Source organism: Ambystoma mexicanum, chromosome 5q (assembly GCF_040938575.1).
Source record: "Ambystoma mexicanum isolate Mex_15411 chromosome 5q, UKY_AmexF1_1, whole genome shotgun sequence".
NCBI classification, from domain to species: Eukaryota; Metazoa; Chordata; class Amphibia; order Caudata; family Ambystomatidae; genus Ambystoma; species Ambystoma mexicanum.
Window position 1 is genome coordinate 607,700,455 of NC_090933.1, and position 13,612 is coordinate 607,714,066.

A 13,612-nucleotide genomic window follows, 5' to 3' on the forward strand; every position below is an offset into this window, starting at 1 on the left:
CAAGGGGGGAGACGCCCAACACCCCAACACTCATCCGTGCAAGATAACATAAGCATAACATGAATAACATAGCCTATGTCCCTGCCGGGAGACACCATTTTCTATTCGGCCAGATGCCATCTTTATAGTAGGCCCACAAATCAGCCCCATAAACTCAGCTCTCCCATCCCCAGCACCTTGCACAGAGAGCCCTAGCCATCGTCTCCCCCTGCCAGATCTGTGCGAACCCTGTTCTCACAGAGGTCCAGTCATGCCATGTTACAAATCTCTAGAATAATTTCAGAAAGAATGTGCTCAGCGCCGAGCGTGGCACAGAGACAGGCCTCGGCCGAAGTGCCCATTCATCTCCGATAAACTGCCCGTGCCATCTTGGCCGGAACCCCACCAGGCGTAGGGTCCACCAGCTCTGACCCCCCAGTCCCTTTCATGCTGATACACATCTGACCCCCATCGCACTGACTATTCCAGAACACCCACCACAGCCTTAATCCCGTGCCGCAGTATATCCTCCCAAAAGCAACACATGTCTATCTATATGAGGCACCAGGAAAGGCAGACTGAAGTTCAAACCCCTGGGGTGGGCACCTGCGAGCGGGAACTGAACTATCAAAGGAGCCCTGAACCTATAGTTTGGCATGTCAGGATATTATTCCCTCTTTTCTAAAATAGCCCCATTCATGCAATGATCTAATATTCATCATTATTTCTGAAGTTCCTGTTGTTTAGCTTAGACAATTAGCAATGTATCACATTTGTCCTGACCTACACCGCGGAGATGAGTCCAGCTGATCAACATGCCACCAGATCTACTGGGAAGCAGCGGCCAATTAGAGCCTGGCATCCTCTATAGAGCAGGCTGTGCCATACGGCCTCTCCAATCCAGTGTGATTTTTTACTATATATGATGATGCCATTCATGATGAAATTGTTTTGTTTCTTATAAGGTGCTGCCCATGTATGTTTTGGCGGAGCGCTCTTGGGCCGCAGAGTTCTTTGCTGGCATTTTTATTATATAAAAGTTGTCATCCTTGCAACTCATCTCTTGGTCTCATTCCCTGACAGGGCGTGTTATCTTTATTTTTGCACTTTTATGAGGACAGGTTTATGAGAGGGTGCCTTCAGAAATAAAGAGATATGTCAGCCTAAGAGATTTGCCATAGGAAATGCTAGTTTCTCATTCAGACTTATCTCAGTAGAATTGTATTGAACTGAGTGTGCTATATTTGGAGCCAAATACCATGACTAATCCTACTTGGCTCAGGGAAGTTATACAAGATTTAGGTAGAGGGCTTCCCAATGTGTGTCTATTAACATCGATATCCGTGAGCCAAGTTGATTTTGAAGTAGGAAAGGACTGGTTACTTATTCTGACATATCTTCATAGGAATGCATTGAATAGCATGCAGCAGTCTCTTCGTAAGATATAGTGTTTGGCTCATATACGCCTGAATCACATAGAGAGACGCCTTGCGAGGTGGGGAGCAATAAAGATACGTGAGCCAAATGGATTTCTCAAAGGAAATGTTAGTTTAAATTATTTATTTAATTTTTAATAACACGCCTAATACCATACCTGAATTCGGTTTCTATGCGTGAATCCGGGATCCGTGGTCTTGCTTCCGAGATCAGCACGTTGACCCTGTGCTATCTTCCGTTCATTCGGACTTATCTCAGTAGAATTGCATTGAACTCAGGGTGTCAAATATAACTATTCCTGCTTGGCTCAGGGAAATTATGCAAGATTTAGGTAGAGGGCGTCCCAATGTGTGCCTAGTAAAATCGATATCTGTGAGCCAAGTTGATTTTGATGTAGGAAAGGACTTGTTACTTACATATTTTCATAGGAATACATTGAGTAGCATGTGGCACACTCTTTGTTTCGTAAGAGATAGCTAAGCACACCTGAATCTCATAGAGGGTTGCCTGGCGGATGAGGATAATTAAAGATATACATGAGCCTAATAGATTTCCCCATAGGAAATGCAAGTTCCTCATTCAGACATATCTCAGTAGAATTGCATTGAACTGAAAATTATATTTTTGGGGTTTGAAAAGTGTGGTGAAAAATACAATGTGAACATGTGTAAGCCAAGTTGAATTTCACAAACAAATGCAGTTGACGCAGAGCATTAAAACAAACCATAAAATGCAAGTCTTATTTTGCGAATAAGAAGCTAACTTCAGCCTGCGAATAAGCAGCTGGCCGAATAAGAAGCTAACTTCAGCATCATTAATCTGTTCATATTTTCCTAAAAGTGGATAACTTTGTGTCCAGATTTAGTACAGAACGTGTGCGTTGGAAAGGGAAAAGCTAATAAGCCCCTCTCACAATCAAAAAATGTACGGTCTGATGGGCAGAATAGTGATGGGAATAGTGGGAGTAGGAAACGGCCTTACCAAAAGCTTTTCAGTAGTAGGTTCAATGCAACTGTTATTTACTGCAGACTTAGCATACATTCATGATAAACCAGCAGAGGGCCTCCGCTGTACTCTGAACAGCAAAGCTATTGAGTTACTGCCCCTCCTTCGTGCACTTGTGGCTGACGTCATGTGGGTTAAAGGACATCAGCAGTGAGGCCTACTCTGCACTTTAATCAGATGCAAGCAAACAGCTTTGCTTAGAAGCACGTCACTACTTCTCATTAACGATCAACCACTTCGGCTGTTTTTTTCCCTTAGCAGTTTCATTTCACAGTGCTGAGGAGATTCTTGCGAAGGCATCTCTGCTGTTAAGTAGATGGCTAAATAACAGTTTGCTTAAGGCCAAGCAGCAGTGGGAAAAAGGCTGCCCGTTTACTGCTGTAAGCATTTCAGTCTAGCTGCAACAACTGCTGTTTTCAGTGATCTCTTCCAGCTTGGCGGTTGCCACCCATGCGAATTTTGGTGGCCAAATGCAAGGGGAACATGCCTTCGAGGAGCAGTGGGTCTGTGTTTTTGTTGCCGCGGATTCCTCGTTGTGGACAAAGAAGCTGTCTGAGCTGAGAGAAGCAGGCAATGGAGACGTCTGCGCTGGAAGTAGAGTAACGTTCAAGCTGCCAGGGCACTTCCTCACTCGACAGGGGGAGCAGGAATACAAAGGCACGGTGCTTTTTATCGCCCCTGGTAAGTAGCAGACCGCCGATTGGTAATTGGCGCGGCGCAGTTACGCTGCTGCAGACCAGAGCCGTCTTGGGAAATGGGAGGGGGAGGGGCGAGGACTGCCATGTTAGGCTGAAATGAGCAAGCCTTGCTGATCAGTAACGGAAGGGTTAACAGTACATCCACTGCACGCAGTTAACAGTTGAAAATGTGGGCGGGCAGACGCGCTGAAAGATATTGACTGGAAAACCTGTTTATTTCATTTACAATAGCTTAGTTGAATGCTATTTAAATTCCGACCGAATTAAAGTGAAATTAAAATCGATATGCTACGATTCTGAAAAATATTACGGCTATAGAAGGGGCTTGTTATCGGTGTCCCTGTGTTCGCTGTTGCGTTTTCGCCTGTTGTTAGGTGACGCGCTCCACAGTTTTCAGCCCTGCGAATCCTGGCATTCACGAGGGTTGTGTTTGAAACCCTTGCCGTCAGAAACTGCCATTTACGAGGGGTTATGTATATGGCGATGTTTCTTCTATGTGACTCTGTACCACATCGTAAAAAAAAGAAACAAAAAAGGCGGCCAACTGTTAAATGTTTGAACATCAATACCACACGCTTGACTGCTAGTATATCACTTTCCCGGGCACAGATCTTATGTTACTGCTATCTGTGACCTGTTTTTAAACGCAGTAACGTTTAATTATTAAATATAGAGCATATATGAATTTACAAGAGTGGGGATTCAGAAATTCGTTATTCTGGATACAATTTGCATTTCTCTCTAAAATAAACCCTATTAATGTCACTTTCAGTTTAGAACTCTCATTTGTGCCCATGGTGTACAGATACATGTTAAAATGTTTTTGAAATTGTAGTGTGAAAACAATGCTGGAGATATGTTAGTCCTTTCCCACAAAATATTCCAGGAGACCAATTTACTATTCCACTGCTAGAAAATGTGAGGAAAGATTTTTATTTTGTAACCCCGCAAGTGAAGCTACATAAAGTCCCCCGGGGTTTAAGATCATACTTAGATATAGTTAATGGGGGTGCATAGTTCTTGTGCTACATTTAACCATCCAAATTAAATGAAAAACACACTGTTAACATCTTATGCTTACTTTGCGTTGTCTTATTTTAAGTGCATCTTTAAAAGGTGAAATTAAATTAATGTCGAATTGCTGAATTTTGTGATATTTTAACTTCCACGTAACCCAGTACTTGAAATGGGAAAACAGAAGTGCAGCTATTCATTATATTGGCGAGTGAGCGAAAACAATGACTAATCTCCCTCACTAGGGTGAGAAGGGGATTTAGATTCTATTAAAGACAAGGAGGTGAGTATTATGCATTACAATCTTTACTCTGAAACCACAGCAGCAAAGAAAAAACTTTTACAAACAAAAAAGTTGTAAAAACAGAACTAAATAGAGTTCATTGTCAATGTAAGGGGGGAATCCCCATCCATCATGGAGGACAGGTCATGCCCTGCAGGAGACCAATGAGCAGGGACCCTTCTCTACAGAAGTCCTTTACTCCAATCCCAACTCCTCTTTCTGTAGCTGTCTTGAACCAAACGTCCACTACACAGATCAGATGATAAATTATGAAGACAAATCCAGCGAAGCTCCCGTATCACGCACTCTCCACATCTTGTGACTGTGACCCACGTTCCTGAACAGAATCTCTCAGCTCGTAGCTTTAAGAACAACAAGCAAAGAAGGGTGGGTGGATGGGAAGAACAACAAACCAAAGAATGTTCTTTCTTGAAACACCTGTGTATAGGCGCGCCATAAATGCCATATCATATCATATCAAGGGTGGGTGGGTGATATAATACTCGCCTCCTTGTCTTTAATATAATCTAAACCCCCTTCTCACGCTAGTGAGGGGGATTAGTCATTCTATGGCATGACAGGAGGCTCATATTATGCAAGTTTGAAGCCCTTGCATCCCATTAGTACAACATGATCAATACAACAGTGACAATACAATAATAATATAATAATAATAATAATAATAATAATAATAATAGGAGAAGTGTTTTAAATGTTTTAATTTTGATCAATCAACTGATTGCAAAAGTATTCCCCTAGGATAGGCTGCCTCAATAACTGCCCTATAAGGCATAGCAGTATCAACTGCAAAAAACTAGGAAGATGCACCAATTCCAGCGTTCCTCACAGGCCACCAAAACCAACTGGTTAAAATGAGAGGGGGGACAGGTGGGGAGAGGGGACAGTAGACAAAAGTCTTCCTATAGTAAAAGGTTAGGAAAAAGCATAGGAGTAATAAGCTCCTCTGTTGTCAAATCAAACATTTAAAACACTTAAATTCATACCATCTTCTGGAAACCTAAGTAGCAAACGAAAGAAGTTAAACACTTAGTTCTCCTGGAGATAAAGAAAATGTAACCCCCTAGGGGGTGAAAGCTTTGTAGGTTCCATCCCATGCGTTACAGGAAGATATCGTATTAGAAACAGGACATTTCACATAACTACCCTGGGGAACAGAATGGGAAAGGCAAATCTTCATAGACGGTAAAGTGGGAGTAAAAAGGACATTTTATTAACATGTTATAGGACGACCTAGCTTAGGTGGAGCTAAAAAGCAATAGACTTGCAATAGACTTGGGGCCTTGTGTAACCAGAAATGTCTACTCCAAGCCCGGTCCTTAACACACAATTGTACCCAGTCATATATGTATACTAAGAAAAGGTATGTCTTCTGGAGGCAAAAGCAGGATGGAAGAGAGGGGCAACACCTGAAACCCAGCAGATAGCTGTTAAATAACATCCTGACTAAGAAAAGCCCAACCAGGGGGCCCTGATGACAAAGCGATATTCCCGAAAAATCCTTGAAAACTCCAGGAAGTGTTAAACCTGTCAAACCGCCAAGACCGAGACCCTCAGACCTCCTGAGCCCTAGGAGAAGGACTCTGCTACCATGACAAAAGGAAGAGATTTACAAAACCTGACCCTTAAGAGACAGAAGTTGGCAAAGAGAAAAACATATCTTACATCCAATCGCTACCATTATAGTGATACTTGAACCCCCTTGCTAGATGCGCCAGGCGCTTAGACCTTATCCCCTCCCCCATGGTTGATACATCCACTAGAGGATAATAAACTAACCGAAGGAGGATCCACTAAATTCCATAGTCTTCAGAAAGACTCTAAACTGCAAAGGAACTGATCACTAAACAGTTAAAATGAAGTTGCTTACCGGAAAATGCTAACCTCCATCTTAGCAAATCTGAACAGAACAATCTCCTGTGAGAACCCAAAAGGTCTACCTGCCATGCAGGTGGCTAAGAGAACCCAGTCATTAACTAAATGTATCCCAGCCCTTTGGCAATCGCACTGACAGATACCTTCGGGATGGCTAATGTAGAGACGTTGGAACGCCCTATGATAGAGGGGCCGTAATAACTTGGATGGAAGATGAGCAGCACTCCCAGATCCCTCTATCCCACCGAGGGATATTGTGCCTTCCCCTAGGAGGAGATAAAAACTCCTCCACTTATCTAAGGAAAAACCTTGCAACCCAAAAAAAGGGTACCCTGAGAACCACACTGAAGCTTTGCTTACACCTTTAAAATAAATACACTCTTGAACTTCTAACCAACCCCCATGACCGTGGAAGGGGCTCCGCTTAACTTAGTGAAATACCAGGAAACTGGTGCAAAGGCAAGTAAACTGACGGGAGGGGGATGACTTTGGGATAATTATCGTGCCCAGTAATTGAAAGGTTGTGAAGGAATACTGGGACCACTGTCCCTTCAAACACTGAGGCCTGAGCCTCTGTATGCATGCAAGGCTGACTGGCCTCTCTAGGGATCAGGGGACGGAAAAAATGAAGCCCATATCAAAATAGCACATATATAGTGCTACGAACCGTCAGGCATCTGAGTGCTGCTTATTATTACTACCAACGGTGTGTGGTGTGTGAGGTGTTCACTTATCGATCTCAGAAGGATGAAAGGCTGATATAAACCCTTCCAGAATTAGAAACCTGCATCAGAAGGCTCTGCACAGATGTGAAAGCAAGCACTCTATTTGCTGCGCTGTATGAAAAAATAGAATGAAAGAAACTGAACAACTCCCTTGAGGGTACAGAACCGTGCCTGTACTCCTCGAGTAGATGAGAAATTGTAACACACTGCTAGACGTATTAGCGGAAACAGGCAAAGCCTTTGGAGGAAAACTATGGGGCAGGCTCCAGAATGTTATTATTTGGTAACCCTTCCCTGTCATACCAGCAAGTGTTACCAAACACTCCACCCGAGTCAGAATCTGGGTTGCTCAACGTTACCTTGCAACAAAACTGAACAGTTACCCTTGAGCTGACCTTGTCCCCGCCAATAGTCAAAACTGTATAATGGGCGACGGCCGCCAGGGGGCGCACGGATGCAGAACCCCTCCGTGTGAGCTCCGCTTCCCTAACCCCCAAAAGTGCGTTGAGCCCCCACTTTTGGCCCCCCCACCCGAGCAACAACGACGGACGGAGCCCCCTGTACCTGGCCCCCGACTTCCGGGCGAAACTCCGACGAGAATTGGAGCGATTTTCCCCTCGAAATCGCCCCAACTTGAGCCGCCCCCCTCGGGCCTCCTACGCAGCACCTTCCCGGAGCACTGAATCCGCGGGAGTCCGTGAACGGCCTGCTCTCCAACGCACCACCCCCGTCAGCCGCCCCCCCCCGGATCACAGAACTCTCGCGGCCCCGCGGACCGGCTACAACCAAGTTGGGTGAGTGTTTTCCGCCCGCATTACGCGCGGGCTTCCCAAGAACCCCGAGAGGCGCTCCCGCCCCTGAGCACAGAGACTCCCAGCAACGCCACCCTACCTGCGGAGACACGGCGCTCCCCCCCCCCCCCTGGAACCACAACAAGTCGTCTCCTACCCGCGCCCTGGAGTTATAACAGGTGCCGACCAGGGAGACCAGGAGCCCCCCCCTCCATCGACATCGCGGAGGCGGACCCCCGAGGCGCCGAGTAGGACACAAACTCTTGCGTCCCGCACGAGGGCCTCCAGGACACCCCGAGGACACGAAAAATTTTTTGCCTCCCCCCACCCAGTAGGGAATTACTCCCCACACGCTACAGAGCTTGGCCCACACATTGAGGGCCTGGCGCGGAACCCCCTCAGCAGCCAGGCAGCATTTCGAATAGGGCCCTTCCCCCACAAACCTGATCCGGGCCTCCTCTAGCCCCGAACTGTCCACGCCGGACCCCCACGAGCTCACTACAGTCCGGACAAGCCCCAAAGGCTACACTAGGACAGTGTAGTGGAACCTGAGCAGCAGAGGATACCAGACTGGAGACTGCCACCAGGGACGCACAGAGCGAACGGAGGGTAGTGCCCCTGACCCCAGGGCGTGTGCCTCCTCTCGTCGCCCGCTCCAGTTCACCGGGACACCTGAGCCACCATCCTGTATCCCACATCCCACGCCGGCAAGCAACCAAAGCCACGGTGCTGAGGGAAAGGCCCCCAGCATAGGGGCGTGTGCCTCCTCGCACCCACACATCGCATGAGCATCCGCAGCAAACTCGCCAGATTCGCATACATCCCCCCATACCCGGAACCCGATACCAACGGAACAATGTCAACCGAGCCCCCCGAGGCGGGTGCGGCAGCCACCAAGGGGGACATAGCCGCCCTCCTAAGCGAGATCAGAAGCATGGGCGCGAACCTAGGAGGCAAGATCGACAGAATGACCCAGAGGGTCGATAACATAGAACAGAGGCTTGAAGGAGTTGAAAACAACCAGGTCTCGATCGATGTAATGGAAGTCCAACTGAACCTCAGAATGAGCAACATAGAGAAGAGAGAAGAGGACATCCGGCTAAAAATTGACGATTTAGAAAATAGGGAGCGCCGTAACAACCTCCGCTTTTTTGGGATCCCGGAGCGCGAGGGTGAAACAGAATCAGACCTTAAACACACCATACACGATATCATCAGGATATTAGTCGCAGATGAGAATGTGGACGAACCCGCAATTGAGCGAATACACAGAGCCGGCGGCCCAACAGGGGGCCCAAGATCCGTCCTAGCCAAGTTCCACAGGTACCAGGATAGAACAAGGATTCTCACAAAGGCTCGATCGGCAGACTCCCTCACCCTCAGCGGGGCCCAGATATCCATCTTCCAAGACCTCTCATCGCTCACGTTGGCCCTACGGCGTCTCTGCAGCCCCCTCACGAAGTGGCTCACGGACCGAGGCACAAGGTACAGGTGGGGATACCCCTTCTCCCTCAATTTTGAGCACGAGAGCAAGCGGATAACGCTCCGATCCGAAGACGACATCCGGAACTGCATCGCGGATCTCGTGGGCCCGGACCCACGGGAGGAATCACATGGCGACTCGGCACGGGATGGAGCGAAGAGGAGACCCCAGGGCCCGAAGCGGAATAAAGTCAAGGGAGCAAGAAAATATAGACGTCCTAATGACTCCCCAGATGTAAATGGATGAAGCGGCACCCACCCGTCACTTGCCCTGAGGAACCTCGTTCGAGATCCATGGGCCAGGGACTTGGTACCTAGCGGTGGGACGTCGTCACAGACCCGCCGGACACCCCACATTGTGCGTTCTCCACTGATGTTGCAGCTGAGGACCGACCGGCGGATGACGTCCCTTGAACCTATACGTATCGTTGCATTTCTTTTTTCTATATTTTACCTGTAATAACAGTTCTTGTTGCTTGTTTTTTTTGTGATTGATGTTCAGCAATCAAATTGGGGGGGAGGGGGCTCAAAACCATAATACGCTACTATGTGAGGGGGGGTTGTGTGGCTATAACCCTCACTGGCGGTCCGCTGAAAGACCGGCTGCGTACATCTGGTCCAACGCGGGCGCCATCACCTTTAAGACTCAGTTTCACATGGGTTTGAAAGATGCAGGACTCAGATTGAAACCGGGAACACTGGGTATGATGACCAATACCCAAAGGGAAGGGGAGGTGGGTGGGACGATCGCAAATGCAATGCCTCACGAGGCACAAAACACTTATCGGTGTACTTCCACTGTGGCAACTAATCCTCGAAGACGACGCGACACACATGACGAACACTCTAAGTGCAGCAATGTCAACGAAACGTAACATAGCAGGTGACAGGCACGGCACCCTTAAAATCGGCACTCTAAATGTCAAGGGCCTCAACTCCCCCACTAAGAGATCTCTAGTATCCCGAGAATTCAAGAGGGCAGGCTTTGATATCCTCTTTCTACAAGAGACTCGATATTCCAGAGGCGAGGAACGGAGAGTTTTACACCCCAAACTAGGCTCCGAACACTGGGGTTCTGGCCCCTTGAAAAAGGCAGGAGTGGGCATCCTGATCAACAAGACTCTACAATTTGAGTTATTGAGATCTTGGTCCGACGTGAGCGGTAGAACTATTGTCCTTGTAGGCAATATACAAGGCACCACCGTCACGCTCGCATCCATTTATGCACCAAACACAGGCCAATCTCGGTTTCTTCACCAAGCGATTCCCAAGGTTATGACTGAGGCGCAAGGCGAAGTAATCCTGGGTGGAGATCTCAATACGTGGATGGACCCTGAACTCGACAGGCAAGCCGGCGACCCCTCCGCAAGCACTCCAGCTACCAGCGCACGCTCGAGGGTGGCGGAACTGATGGATGTATATAACTTAACAGATGCCTGGAGACATCAGAACCCGTCACGCACAGGCTACACCTTCTATTCGACTCCACACGCCACGTACTCCAGGATAGACTATATATACCTAACGCCTGCACTCACAACGGCAATGACGGAAACCAGTATATCACCGGTCACCTGGTCGGACCACGACACGGTGACGGTCACATTGGATCAAATGGCCCTTCCTCAGAGATCGACCAAATGGCGCTGCAATGAGTCGCTCTTTAGAGACTCGGTCTTCCGTGAGCAACTTGAACAGGACATCACCCACTACTTTGAAGAAAACAACACAGGTGACGTCTCCACGAACACAGTCTGGGAGGCGGGCAAAGCCACCTGGAGAGGGGTGCTCATCAGGGAGGGTGAGGCCAAAAAGAGAGAACGACAACTCATAGAGAGAAGGCTACGGACCGAAATCACTCAACTGGACCAATTGGCGCAAACCGCGACTACGGAAAGGCTACACAAGATAGAACAGGCCAACGCCAAAAGGGAGGAACTGCGCCAGCTTGAAACAGGGGCCATTGAGCACCGACTCCAATGCCTAAAGCAGAGGCACTATGAACACGGCAATAAGGCGGGGGCACTACTCGCTGCCAGACTCCGAGGCCAGCGTCGCGAGAGGTGGGTGCCCACTATACAAGAAGAAGAACCACTCCGAGTCCGTTGCCCCCCCAATATCCCTGAAGCCTTTGCCACTTTCTACGAGAAGCTCTACACCTCGCAAGAAGCCCCCGGCTTGGAAGCAATCACGGATTACTTGTCGGCGGCCTCCATGCCTTCTCTTCCGGCAGATATTTCGCAGGCATTGGACTCCCCCATTACAGCAGAAGAAGTAGAAAACGCCATTAAAAGACTCCCGAGAGGGAAGGCCCCCGGGAATGACGGCTACACGGCAGGTTTTTATAAGACCTTTCAAAGAGCTCTCCTCCCTTTTATGGTTGAACTCTTCAATAACATTCTTCTCTCCGGAGTGGCCCCCGCGTCCTTCTCAGAGGCGCTGATAGCAGTAATCCCCAAAGAAGGAAAGGACCCGAAATACTGTGCCTCATACCGTCCGATATCACTGCTGAACACCGATGCCAAAATATACACAAGAATCCTCACAGCCCGCCTAGAGACACATATGCCCTCGATAATTCATAACGATCAGGTTGGCTTTATTCTGGGTCGACAGGGCGCTGACTCCACACGCAAGACCCTCCACCTTATACATGAATCTAGGACATCTCCAGATATGCCAGCATTGATGTCAATTGACGCGGAAAAGGCGTTCGACAGGGTCGAATGGCATTTCCTAGAAGCCACGCTGAAGCACATAGGCCTCGGCCCTATCCTCCGCCGAGCGATTAAAGCTGTCTACTCGACCCCGAAAGCCTCAGTAATGGTGAACTCCCAATTTTTCGCGCTGGTTCCCACTAACCAGTAGAACGAGACAAGGATGCCCCCTGTCGGCGATACTCTTCGCACTGTCCCTAGAACCACTCGCCAGAGCTCTCCGGGCGGACTCCACCGTGGAAGGAATCCGAGTGAACGGTAGGGAATACAAGTTGGCCCTGTACGCAGATGACATCCTGCTGCACGTACTCAACCCCCTGTCGTTAGTCCCGCGGGCGATCCACCTCATTGAGGAATACGGAATACTCTCCGGCTTCAAAATCAATAGAACTAAGTCCATCCTCTTCCCGCTCCACGTACCCTCCCCTGAACAACAAAGGGAGCTGGCACACCTCGGCCTAACCATACAGGAATCCACATTACGCTATCTGGGGATCAATATAACAAGTGATCTTTCACAGCTCTACGAGGCGAACTTCCCTCAGCTCCTAGCTGCCCTAAAGGCTGATTTACTGAAATGGAAGCCACTCACAATCTCCTGGATGGGACGCTTGAATGCAATCAAGATGGTGACCATCCCACGCTTTCTGTATCCATTTCAGGTCCTTCCCGTCATGATCCCAGAACACTTCTTTAGACAGGTCAAGAAAGCTATACTCGATTTCCTCTGGGATGGAAGAAAACCACGGATAGCATATGACATCCTGATACTACCGAAGGAGCTGGGAGGAGTAGGTCTTCCAGACATGGAAATATATTATCAGGCAACACAATTGAGGATTCTGGTCCCACACTTACGAGACAGGAAGGACCTCCAGTGGGTCCAGCTCGACAACGACTTCATTCGCAGCGTGACCCTCGCAGAATGGCTATGGGTTCCAAGATCGAAGCTTGTAAAACCACTGCGCGAACACCCGATATTGGGCACCATGTGGAACATTTGGAAGAAGGGGAAGGGTATGACAGGAGTTACTACATGGCCCTCACCACTGAGCCACCTCTGGTCACCAGGCATCAGGGAGAGGATCCCCGAACACGCCAGGTATCAAACCTGGTTTGATGCAGGTCTAGAAAGAGTCGGTCAGCTGTGGAGGAAAGAGAAATTTATATCAATCTCGGAACTGGAAGATGCCCTCTAAATCCACCCGATCCCGATCTTCCTGTACCTACGGCTAAAAGGGGTGCTGTCAAGAGAGGAATGGAAAGCCGCCACGCGCAGAGAATTAACGCCCTTTGAAATGATCCTCGACACGACCAGCGCGACCAAAGGGCTGATATCCCGGATGTATAAAGCTCTGATCACCAAGGACCACTCCCCGATCCTCCGCCTCAAAGGCAAATGGGAAAAAGATTTCGGCAGAGAATTTGGCCAGCAGGCCTGGGACCAGATATGCAGTACGCCCGCCAGAGTGTCTATTGCTACCCAATACAAATTGCACGCTGTAAAGCTACTCCACCGTTGGCAGTACGATCCGCATAGACTCTCAAAGATGTTCCAAACCTCCAGCCCCAGATGCTGGCGCCATTG

General features: G+C 48.5%; 1 protein-coding gene across 1 annotated transcript in view; it reads left to right on the forward strand.

Annotated features, from left to right (window-relative positions):
- The first annotated feature begins 2,567 nt into the window (after positions 1-2,567).
- The window catches only part of LOC138497543 (uncharacterized), a 522,626-nt gene continuing 511,581 nt past the window's right edge, over positions 2,568-13,612 (forward strand). Inside the window, exon 1 of the mRNA XM_069621077.1 lies at positions 2,568-3,102. Coding sequence (XP_069477178.1) covers positions 2,892-3,102 — 211 coding nt within the window. The 5' untranslated portion in view covers positions 2,568-2,891. The remainder of the gene's footprint in view (positions 3,103-13,612) is intronic.